This window comes from Protobothrops mucrosquamatus, unplaced genomic scaffold (assembly GCF_001527695.2).
Source record: "Protobothrops mucrosquamatus isolate PMUCROS unplaced genomic scaffold, P.Mucros_1.0 scaffold69, whole genome shotgun sequence".
Classification (NCBI taxonomy): domain Eukaryota; kingdom Metazoa; phylum Chordata; class Lepidosauria; order Squamata; family Viperidae; genus Protobothrops; species Protobothrops mucrosquamatus.
In genome coordinates, this window is record NW_015386447.1 from 1,090,643 (window position 1) to 1,103,142 (window position 12,500).

General features: G+C 36.2%; 1 protein-coding gene across 3 annotated transcripts in view; it reads right to left on the reverse strand.

The window, feature by feature from the left end:
• Positions 1 to 12,500, reverse strand: part of ADGRL3 (adhesion G protein-coupled receptor L3) — a 410,528-nt gene that overhangs the window by 91,097 nt on the left and 306,931 nt on the right. For all 3 annotated transcript variants that reach the window (XM_029283374.1, XM_015812132.1, XM_029283375.1), the window contains one exon: positions 5,386 to 5,511. In XM_029283374.1, the coding sequence (XP_029139207.1) occupies positions 5,386 to 5,511 (126 nt within the window). The remainder of the gene's footprint in view (positions 1 to 5,385; positions 5,512 to 12,500) is intronic.

Genomic DNA, 12,500 nt, shown 5'->3' on the forward strand with positions numbered 1-12,500 from the left:
GAAGCAACGGGTGGAAACTAATCAAGGAGAGAAGCAATCTAGAACTAAGGAGAAACTTCCTGACAGTGAGAACAATTAACCAGTGGAACAACCTGCCTCCAGAAGCGGTGAATGCTCCAACACTGGAAGTTTTTAAGAAGAGACTGGACAGCCATTTGTCCGAAATGGTATAGGGTTTCCTGCCTGAGCAGGGGGTTGGCCTAGATGACCTTCAAGGCCCCTTCCAACTTTACTATTATTATTATTATTATTATTCACACCCTACTTGAGCTTCCTTCTCTCACAAGCATACTTCAAGATATATTTTTTTCAAATTTTGATAAAGATTTGTCAAAAGTGAAGCAAGGAAAGGGGTGGAACACAAAGAACACCAGTGAACAGATAATATTTTGCACATCATTTTTTATATACAAGGATCTAGATGGCTTTGTCTAACCTTCCAAATCTGTAAACTGAGATGGCAAAGATAGGGTTTCAAAATTAACCATTTTAGCCTGCAAATTCTGCTTAAGTTCTTCTAATTTTGCTGCTTATCTCCCAGCACAAACCCCATCCTTCTGCTTGTGAAATTCTGGGTCAAAAATACTTTCACAAGGTATTAATGACTTTTAAATGATGTTAAGGATATGAATAACATTAGCACTTTTTGACAGTTTTATCTGTTCTTAGCGTTTTTGAAAAGAACATTTGCTTTTTATATATTTATTATTATTGGCTACTCTGTATTTTTAACAACAAGGAACTTCCATTTATTTAATGAACAATTAATTGAGACTAACAATCTGGCTAAGAAACATTACAAAAGCCAATCACATTTGCAGGAGTGCAAATTACTTAGAAAAAGCCTTGGAAAATTTAAAAGAAAAAGAATGATGCTTGATGAATACCAATATTGGTACTTTATAAGCCTTTCCTATTATTGTCAGAGTTGAACCTGACTTGAAGACAGCTTTGGTTTTTCTTAGGGCCACTGACAGTATCTCCTCCAGCCTCCCCCCCCCCATCAGTCCCTAGTATTCAGGGCATTGCCTGGACAGCCAGCATATCAAATCTCTAACTAGTGAGAACCATGTGGAAGCAACACCCTTCAAAGTATCCTGAGCTGTTAGGATTTCATGTGTTCCAACCAACACTTTCAACCTTGTTCATTCTATTAATCAGTGGGGAACCAGCTGATTCAATGCCAAAGCAACAAAATGTGCATTCTGGCATAGTACTGTGACACTATACTGCCCTTTAAGACCTGTGACATGACACCAAGTGCATGCATGTAGTTTGTGTTGCTTTTTTGCAGTGGGTTTTATCAGCCCCTTCACACCCCAGAGTTGCCCAAGTGCTGTTTCCTAAGTAAAGATAAAAAAAAAGAAAATTCCTTATGCATTTTAATAGTAAATTTGCAAAAAAAAACACCTCGTCTTTCTTGAATCTGTTTCTGTACTTTACCAATTAAAAACTTAAATGTTGAACGATCAAGGTCAGGAGAGTGGAGAGATGAGTCTCCGGTGTGGTGCCTATGAGCACAAGTTGACCCACCAAGTCCTTCTTGATGGGAATATAACATCTGTAAAGCAGCTAACACGAAGCATTTCTCAGCACTCTGTACCAAGATTTTTGTGGGGGAAGTCAGACCAGAGCTTTAATATACCCTTCCCCTTTCTGCAATAGGAAGATTATATAAAGGAAGAGCCCTTGTTTGCAGGAGAAGAGAGAAGACCAAGCCAAAGAACGTGGCAGACAAATACTTGCTAAACAGCAGAAGGTAAGAGTTATAGGTCCAGTTTGGGGATGGGGACATAGTCAGGCAGGGAAGAAGGCAGCCTTTTTATTATAAAAAGTTTTATACAACTGAGTGTTCAATCTCGTTTGTTCTAAAACATTCTTCCTAAAGTTGTTTAACCTACTCATGTATTCTATCCCTATGCCACTAGTCTTATCGCTTATAATCCAAGATCCTATTTTATCTCTTAACCAATAACTTACATTTTATGCTATGCTTTCTGTCCTATACTTATTGCATTGTATATATTTTTCACACTGAAAACCTGCTTCAAGATCACATGGTGTGGACGAGATAGAAAGAGCTATCTAGCACTTGGTCCTGCTGTCCGATAGAATTTGAGTTTTTTTCATAAACTCTCTTCTGCTGCTAATAACTGCTCTAGGCCTGAAGCTGTGCCCTTAGATACATTCTTGAAATCTCAAAGGAATAGCTAGTCTTTGGATTGCTCTTCAATGCCAGTGCTGTGAGCTGTTTTCTGGCTCACTACCAGTGACTGAACTTCTGCTAGAAGCTTGGGGGTCCTCTGATGTCCCTGGATCACTGCTGTCATTCTGGTGTCGCTCTCTCTCCTTCATTGCTGCTTCTGCTCTCTCCTAGCTCTTCAGAGCTTCACCTTCAGGGCTTCAGCTTTCTTTCTTCGTTTAGCTCTCTTCCTTCCCAACAGTACAACCTATTCTGATGTAGTCGAGCCCTTTATAAAGGGTAAGCTCATAATAGGAAACTGCACCAGTATTTTGTCTTTTAAAAAAAAATGTCACTATTTTAGTTTTTTCAGGAAGCACATTATATAGGAGATGGACAAGTTAAGTCTGAGGCAGCTGTTGATGATTAATAACAGGAGCAAAGAAAGAAATGAGGGACTTTGAAAGGAACATAGAGAGGGCTGAACTGTTTCATGATATTTATTGTGAAGCAAGTGGGAGAATAATGGACAATAATCTGAGATCAGGCCTCTGAAAGGCACAGAGAATTGTGAGTAACTTCATGGGTCTATTACAAAAAAGGGGCTACAGCACTGGAAGTTGGACTATAGAATAAAACATAACTTCTGGTTATGGGAAGGCATCCTATTCAGGTTATTCAGGTGTCCAAGCAGAAACACCAAAAAGGGAAGGGGGGAGCGAGCAAGAGAGAGAGGGGGGGGGAGGGAGGGAGAGGGAGAGGGAGAGAGAGAGAGAGAGAGAGAGAGAGAGAGAGAGAGCCTTTCTCTAACACTGTTCATCCAGATAATTATGGACACTTCCAGATGACAGACTGTTCCATTATCCATTATTTTTTTCTTTATTTCAAAATTAGAATGAATGAACCAGGACTGTTCATACCATTTCACTCATCAAGACACTAGAAACATTTTATTACGGCTAATCTGACCAGTTCTGGTAGCAGTTGATAAAGTTTCATTCCTGCCCACCATGGTAAGCAAGACACATCACAGCCATTCAGTGCTCATCTACTGGCCAGGAACAGACTTCCCCATCTTCTCCATTTTATATTAATAAACAAATCCCTTCCCCGAAAAAGAAAGTAAATTAAGTATCCCATCTTTCTATAATGGTGGCGTATTTGGGGGACTGGATGAGACGAAACAGGCTCCAACTCAATCATAGCAAAGCAGAGTTGCTATGGGTTCTTGGACCCTGTGGAGACAAGGACTTTGCATCTTTAGTTGTGAATAGGGTTAGTGTAGACTTGTGCACAATCTGGGGCTCCTTCTAGACTCATGGCTCCTGCAGTTGGCAGGCCATGGCTAGGAGAGACTTTGCACACCTTCAGGTGGTATGCCAGTTGCATCTGTTCTTGTACCTAGAGGCCCTGCTCACAGTAACTCAAGCCCTTTTAACCTCTCATTTAGATACTGCAAATGTGCTCTGTATGGGGCTTCCCCTGAAGAAGATTCAAAAGCTTCAACTGTGGCAGAATGAAGCTGTGTGAGTAATGAAAAATGCCAGATAGAAAACATATAACACCACTTCTGCATGAGCTGCATTGGTTACTGGTATGTTCCTGGATGCAATTTAAGGTGCTGGTTGTCACCTTTAAAGCCCTACATTGTTTGGGACTGGGTTACCCAAGGGGTCGCTTTTCCAAGAATCTCTACCAGTATTTGCTATATTTACACATCTTTTTTTTAGCCTATCTTCTTTTTACTGGTTTCAGGATGTGCTGTATGTATGTGAAAAGTCCAGTCCTTTCTGATCATCTCTCACTTGCTTTAACCATTGATATACCTGTTGTACATGCAGATAGGAAAGGATGAACCAATCAGGATTTATAGGTGCTTGCCCTTCTCTTTGTATGCAGAATGCTTGTTGAAACTGTGACCAGTGAACAGAAAGATATGTGTGTGCCAGTATCTCCATAGAGTGACCAATAGGAAGACAGACATTGCCCCAATAAAATTAAATGCAGGTGTAAGTTGGAAAATATCACACATGAAGCAGATGAGACAAGGAAGCTCAATTGCAAGCTGCCATCCATGCTGAGACAGGGCAAGATGAAACTGATATGATCTGTTCAAGCCTCTCAATGAGACTGATGAAGCATTGCCTAGCTATGGTTAACAATTTGTGTGGAAGAACCCAAAATCACAGCAATCTATATTAGTTCATTCATTCATTCATTCATTCATTCATTCATTCATTCATTCATTCATTCATATTGCTTGAGTGCTAGCGACTTTGAATGGTTGACATTGAACAAGCACGAGGCAAAGCATGATAATTTCCAGAGGATTTTGGAGACATGGTGAAAGTTTTGAGTGCCAGAGCAGTAGTGGAGGGCCTTCTGTACCTTTGCAAGCTGTGGCTTTCATATTTACATCCAATGATTTGCTTGTAGCTATGATGAGTAATTGCAGTAAGCCTTTTTTTAGTAAATGCCTAAAGCATTTACAGATACCCATCACGTGTCTTCCCCAAGACACGTAAGACAACTCTGCAATCACCTGAAGGAAAAGCTTAGGACCCTCAGGATCAGGGGACCAAGACTAAGGGAAAACCAGTTACAGGGACTCATTGTTAACTGTATATTGCTTGTTCCTTGCTTATGTCCATGTCTCCTTCCAAGGATTTGTTAATGTTTCTAGAAATAAATTATATACGAAAAAAGATAATTGCATATCATCAAAGGTGCTGTGATGTGGCCCTCAAAGAGAAATGAAGTGGACTAGAGGGACCTGTGCCTAGGCCTGCATGACAGGCACGCAAAAAATGGGACTCCTGCCCAAAATGAGCTTTTCATTTTGAGCTTTTCAAAGTTCTGAATAAGTCATGATGACAATGTTTTTAAGACTGTATTTTTATAATATTTTCTATGTATTTTTTCCTGTTAGCCATATTGAACACATTTTTTTCAAAAGTAACAATGGGATGCAAGTCCAATTAATAACAACAGCTAAGTAATTTTTTTCTCAAAACACAGAAATTTGGGGCAGAATCTGGCATGCAGTGAAAATCTTATATTTTATAAACTCCAGTCAGCCCATTTTATATTGTATAAGCAAACTGCTATAGAAACTTAGCTGAAAAGAACTCTAATAATTATGACTGAAACGTTAATTATTTGGGCAAGGTAAAAAATTGTTCAACTTAAGAAATACTTTTTACCTGTGATCCTGTGGAGTACCGTCCAGGAGTTCGTGACCCAGAAGTTTTTCCTGAGCCGATGGAGTTCTCTGTACTTTTCCCACTACAACAATGTGTACGCAGACATTTCCCATATTCTTTACGTACCTAACAAATTAAATTGTGATATTTATTAGCAGGAAATCCATTCTTCAATTTTGAAAATGATTATGTGTGTGCATATTGGGAAATTGACTCAACTATAATTGTTTCTGAATATCTATTAGAGCTGCTACTGTCATATGTTAAAATATATAGTATTTGTTATGAAGGTGTTCAATTAAAAATCCATACTTTTCAAGGAGTAATAAGAAATAAAATTTTGGGGGTACAAAAGGAAAATCTATCTATCTAATTCAGAAATTTCCATTTTCTTCTATCAATATGCTCTACATCATTGTATTTATGGTTCATTCATTCATATAATCACCTTTCAACATAGATAAGTACAACATGATTGAATTTTTTAAACTTTAAAATATAAACCAGCAAATTGAAGAGCACGAGAAAACATAAAGCAGAGTAAATCCACCTAAAACCTCTTCAAAATGAAGTAGAATAGAACAATGTACCCTATCTATGGCTATGTAGATCAAAAGACATATAATCAGGATCAGAGTCACATGTATTTCTTGCCAACTCTATTGAATTTAATTTCTCAGCAAATTATTATTTGTAATATAGTCACTAAGATGCAGATATTTTTATGCTTTATGTTTTTAACAAATTTACATGAAAAACCTCTATATTCTGTTAACTGTTAAGTCAATATTTATTTGTGTTTAGCCAGAGTCCATTGCAATAGAAACGTATAAATACAGGGAAAAAAACCAGAGCATAAATTGGGAAACTAAGAAAAAACCCTCACTTAAATATATTTTCCTATTATTTGTTTTAAATTTTGAATATTATGTTTTAGTTGCTCCTTGAATATTCAATATGAATAGAGAAGTAGAATATAAATTCAACCAATCAATCTTTAATAAATAAATCAACTGCAGTTCCAGACAAACACAGCTTTCTGGCTATTAATGCAAGCCATACAAAATGATTCTCAACTACTTTTAACTCAAATTCCATTCCATGAGACCATTTCATTGCTGACTAAACTGTGACAAAAAATTTCTTCTTGATTAAAAATGTTTCAGCTGAATTTTGTGCTAATTGGAGATAGCAACTCAGAAGGACTTAATGTAAGTAATAAACCAATTTATTGGTTTATTAATTTTCTACCTCTCTTTTCCTACAATAAACAAAGTGACTTATGACAAATGATTTGTGCCCAGTATGAGGATGCGAGAGAGTAGCTCAGTTAAAAAAATTCAGAAAGATCATTACTCCTAAATTTCATTACTTTCATTTTCTATAATCAGATTATGGCTATAGCTATTAACTGAGACCTAATAAGAAATCTATAAGTGAAATACAGCAATGAAAAGATAGAATTTCTTTAAAAAGAACATGAACAATGGAAAAGGAGGAGAAGTTACACTGATTATTAAGAAATATCCCCAGCTTCTTAGAATTAAAGACCAAGAGAAGCTGGATATTGATGACATAATCATATGCTTATAAGAACTCACCAAAAGAATTACTAACACACAGTCCAGGTAAAATAATGCCCATGAGATCACAGAAGCACCCAGACTCCTACTAAGCTAAATATACTAATATACTAATCATTTTTAATTCAGCATATCCTAGAGAACTGTTTACTTGTCTAAGATTGGAAGGCTCCTGCTTCCCATTCAGAGCAAGGATCAATACTGTATAACGTTTTCTCTTCAATGGTAGCTAGACATCTTCTGCCAGAAAGCCTTTATATTCAGTTACTCACTTCTGAAGTATAATGCTTCAGATTCTGGAAATCCTATTTAGCTATTTAGCTATTTTGCATTTCTTTTCTCAATTGGACTTTAAAGATATTGAAGAGGAAATATTTAGCAACATCATCATCATCATCATCATCATCATCATCATCATCATCATCATCATCATCATCATCATTATTATTATTATTATTATTATTATTATTATTATTATTATTATTATTATTATTATTATTATTATTATGTATTTTGGCATCTGAATTTCACCTAGAACGTGCCCTTGTTGTCATTTGATGTATTTTATTGGTGAACTTTTCAAGAATACCTAAAGAATTTAACTGGTCTCTAACACCAACTTCCACACACATGTTCTACCTGGAAGTGTCCCATTTGTGTCCCTATCATTTCAGAAAAGTATCCAAAATGAAATTCCTAATTTCTGAGCTCAAAATAGAACTTCTTTGAATTTGAAACAATTCTAGAATAGTTTCTAGTATAGAATATCAATTGATTATCAAAAAGATTTTCGCTAAAAATATGACCGATATTCAAAAAAGATCTCTGAAAGTTAAATTAGGTATACAAGTGGTTTCTAAATTTAAATATTTAGGGATAGTCATTTCCGTGCGTTGTTCGTCAATTAAAGAAGATAATTATGTCAAACTAATGCAAAAAATTAAAGTGGATCTAGAACGTTGGAAAAATTTACACCTCTCATTACTTGGGAGAATTGCTGCTGTAAAAATGAATATCCTACCCAAATTAATATTTTTATTTCAGAATATTCCTTTTTTTTTAGATAGGTCTTTTTTTAAGGAGTTAAATAAAATAACCTTAGACTTTGTATGGGCTGGTAAGAAGGCCAGAATAAAATTAAAGTCTTTACAGGATGCTAAGGAAAGGGGTGGTTTAGGCTTTCCTGACTGGGAAATATATTATCTGACAACTCCCAGGTTTTTAATGTTGGTACACCTCTGCCCAAAAATTAAAGTATAAAGGGAGATCTTCAGGGGGATTATGTATTCTTACTAAGGAAGAATTGCAATAGCGGGGTGAGAAAACATATAACAGGAATAATTGGCTTCATATACTGGCCATGAAATTCAGATATAAAGATTTTGAGCTTGTACTGGTAAATGTTTATATTGCATCAAATACATCGTTTTATTAAATGATATGATTACAGTCAATATAGTGAACTTCCAAATACATTTTTTGATAATCATCATTGGCATTCAAGAGAGAAAGATAATACTGCTGATCTAAACTTGACATTGCTGATTTTTAAATGTGATCTTCAAATTCTGGAAGGATTATGTATACCCATCTACCTTACACTCAAATGTGTTAGATTTAATTTGTGTATCAAAAAGTAAAGCTGATGTTCTCAGAGGTCATTGTCGATCCAAGAGAGAGTGATCACCAGCCAGTGAGTGTGAACTTCCTAATCTGTTTGGACTTAAACTCATATAACATGGGTTATAACTTACTGAGAGGTGAGTCAGAATAAAATAAAAGGTTAATATGGTCCAAAGAATGTCTATCAAGGCAATGCTGTATAGTCTCAAATCAGAGAATGCTATCAGTTGGGTCTTGCTCTCACTCATGGCTGACAATCAGTCTTCAATGTATTCATAAATTTGTGCCATAGGTTGAGAAAAAACATGTATTAACCAAACCCTCCTCCAAAAGTTTCCTTATAGATAGAGCTCCCTGGTTTGACAATGATGAAAAAGCAATTGAAGACACAGATGAGATTTGCTCCGAGGCATTCCTTTGTACATATATAGGCTAGAATGCTGTCTCTAAGAAGAGGATATAAAAAGCTTGTTAAATCAAAGGGGGAAAAAAGCCATGCTGCTTCAAATTGATCAGGACATGAGCTGTCAGCAAGAAGTCATAATTCAGCTATATTTTGGCACTCTGTAGCTGGGATCCTGAAAGAATGGAGATTCATATTCAATATACCAATCATAGTTGAGGATTGGGAAAATTATTATCATCGCCTGTTTGCTCTCTGGAACCTGTTGAGAAACAGTTACTAAATAACAATTTACCACCAACTGAAACTATACTCCTCTGGCCACCAGTATTAAAAAACGAGATTAAATCTATTACAAAAGGCATGAAGAGCAATGAATAAAGCTCCTGTTGAAGACCTTCTACCAGCCAAGCTATTCAAAAAATACCCAACCATGGGCCCCTCTCTTGGTGGGTTTATTTATACATATAAATAGCACCTGCCGTACCGCAGCCAAGGGGAAGATGGGAGTTGTAGTTCCTAAAAAGGATCCTAGCAATTACAGGCTCATGCATCTAGTAGGTACTGTGGCTAAAATATATGCCAGGTTCCTCTTGAGGAGAATTGAGAGTTGGGTGGCTGACAAGTACTGCACATTCTTGCAAAAGAACAAGCTGGTTTCAGGGACAGTCAATCCACTATTGCTTTGTCTTGAACCATCTAATTACTAAATATGTCAGTTAGGGGAAACAGCTGGTTGATGCCTTTATAAACCTTAGTTCAGCATTTGAGTAAACAGAAAAATATTATAGAGAAAATTAAAATTAACTGTCCTCAATACAGAACCCAGCCTGCTTGCACTGACCAAAGTCCTTTATACAAATACTGTAAAGAGTATACTGTAAACTGATTCAGGGTGAGGTTTAGGATTAAAGAAGTCATGACAAGGAGGACTGACTGTCTTACTCACAAAGGGGTAAGACAAGGGTGCATAGTTGCACCACTGCTATTCACTCTATATGTTAACGACTTACCACGACTGATGAAGGATTCTGAACTACACATGACTATGATATTCAACATACGTTGCTATGTGTTGACAATATGATTTTTACTACTCTACTTTGGGTTTCATTGATTGTTAGGATTTCGCTACTACTGCCCTAATAATTCTTTGATTATTAATACATCAAAATAAAGATCTTTTTTTAAAAACACCATCTCAGCCATAGATGGCTATTAAATGGTGAATCAACTGAGCAAGCCAACATCTTTCCTTATCTAGATGTAGTCTCCTATGAGACTGGATCTTGATTCCCTCATCATCAAAGGAGTTCACCCTGAGAAGGGCAGATAGAAATTCAATGTTAAAAATAACAAAGCATTATGATTTAAATTCTTTAGGCCCAATTATTAAGGCATGCAGAGTCAATACTACCCCTATGCTTTTATATGGAGATGAGTTTGGGGATTACAACATATGCCATTATTAGAGCAAACAAAATCATAGCATCTGAGTAGTATTTTCGGTGTGGATAAAAGGACCTCAGCTGCTGCAGTTAGAGTTGAATTAGAAATTTAAACAATTTGTTCTTTGTCTAAAATCAGGCCATACAATTATTGATGCAAATCAATGCTATGAAACTGACAGATTACAAAAATTGTGTCTAATAGAATAGGCAAAAATTTCAATTAGGGACCTTTTGGATTGCATAACTGACAAATTATATCAGGAATATATGGCCTCTCTGTTTCTTGTCTGACTCTCTCTGGGAGACAAGAGAAAAGATTTCTGCACAAAGAATTTAGAATATACTAGATACTCCGAAAGATACAGCTATCCTCAGTAAGCTGACACATTGAAATGGATTAGCTGTTTTAAACACAACTTTCAAATTACAAAGTATTAAATACAGAAATACTCAAGAACTTTAGGGAGGTATTTACTTGAGTGAGATTTGGGCAGCTGGACATAATGATTAAAAATGGAAGGTTTAGTCAAGTTTCTTATGATGAATGTACTTGCTTTTTTTTAAAGCTCTAGAGATAGAAGAGACAGCACAAATATTATTTGAATGTCAACTGTATAAGAAAGAGTCATATCTTGGACTCCACATTAGACAAACAGCCTTTTGGGATCTTTGCATTAAAACAACTTACTTCATGTGAGGTCAGAACTCCAAAATTATATACAGTATAATATGGCCCTTTATCTGAACAAAAGAGCACAACTGAGAACTGCATATGTGGATCTGGTTGGTTAATTGTATGGATGACACAGAAATACCAGTTTTCATTTAGTTATGTCTTTTACTCTATTTTATAACAAATGGTTTTATAATCATTTTATAAAATATTTTTTATTTTGATTTGGCATAATAGCTAAACAATAAATTATTAAAGACACAAAAATGTGAAACCACAGCTTGTTTAGCAAGTTTTGGCCTTCATTTGCACCCAGTTCTTCCCTAGGAGCTAGGATGTCATAATGTATTGGTGTAGTATGTGTTGTGGATCCAAGCAGTGTGGCCTTTTGGAACTGACAGATGGAAATTTTGTTAACAACCAAGATTTTTTGGGATATTATTATTATTAATTATTAAATATAGAGATTTCACTTTGTCTTACAACTTGTAGTCACATCAAACTACATTTGACATTTGAACCATTGTTGGACAAGTTTTTTAATTACATATTTTTTGTTTCAGATGCCAACTGATTTGAGTTTGACCATTTCATTGCTGATTCCTTATTCAAAACAAACTAAAAAGGTACCTGTTGTTACTGCTATTTAGTATGAGCAGCAGCATTAAGAGTAGTAATACTGAATAATTGTAGTAGTAATCCTTGGGACTAGTCAGTGACTGAGAAACTTTTTCAGGGTGCCAGAATACATGTGTCAACACTGCAACAATCTTGGCTGAAGCCATTTTTGCTTTGTTTTCGGTTGCCACAGTACTGGCAGGGGGGGGGTGAGTGGTTTAAAGGTTAGACTAAACAATAAATTGTCCCGTGGGAACTAAGGTCATTGCTGCCTGACTTTTGGCGGACTTTCTAATGGAAGGCTCAGCCTGTCAAAAGTCAGGCAGCAATGACCTTGATTCCCAAGGAACAATTTATTGTTTAGTCTAACCTTAAAGCCACTCATTCCCCTCTCCCAGTACTGTGGCAACTGAAAACAAAGCAAAAATGGCTTCAGCCAAGATCGTTGCAGTGTTGACAGTTGGATCACCTAGATAGAGAACAAATCCTGCAGATGAAGAAAAGTTAGAGTTAGGAATCTCCCCGAGGCTTATGAAGGTGCTTATTAAAAAATCTACGTATCAGTCTATCTACCTTGACGTCAGTACTTTTTATCCAAGTAGCTTCTGTACTAAATACTGTATTTTTCCCTTGTACAACCTACAATCAAGAATTTGTTTTATTTCATAATGGGTCTCCCCTCTACTAAAAGGGGACCAGGTGCTTTTTTGGGAACAGGTCTTAAGTAGGATTCCCTGACAGGTTTTAGTAAACTGCAGTGGAAA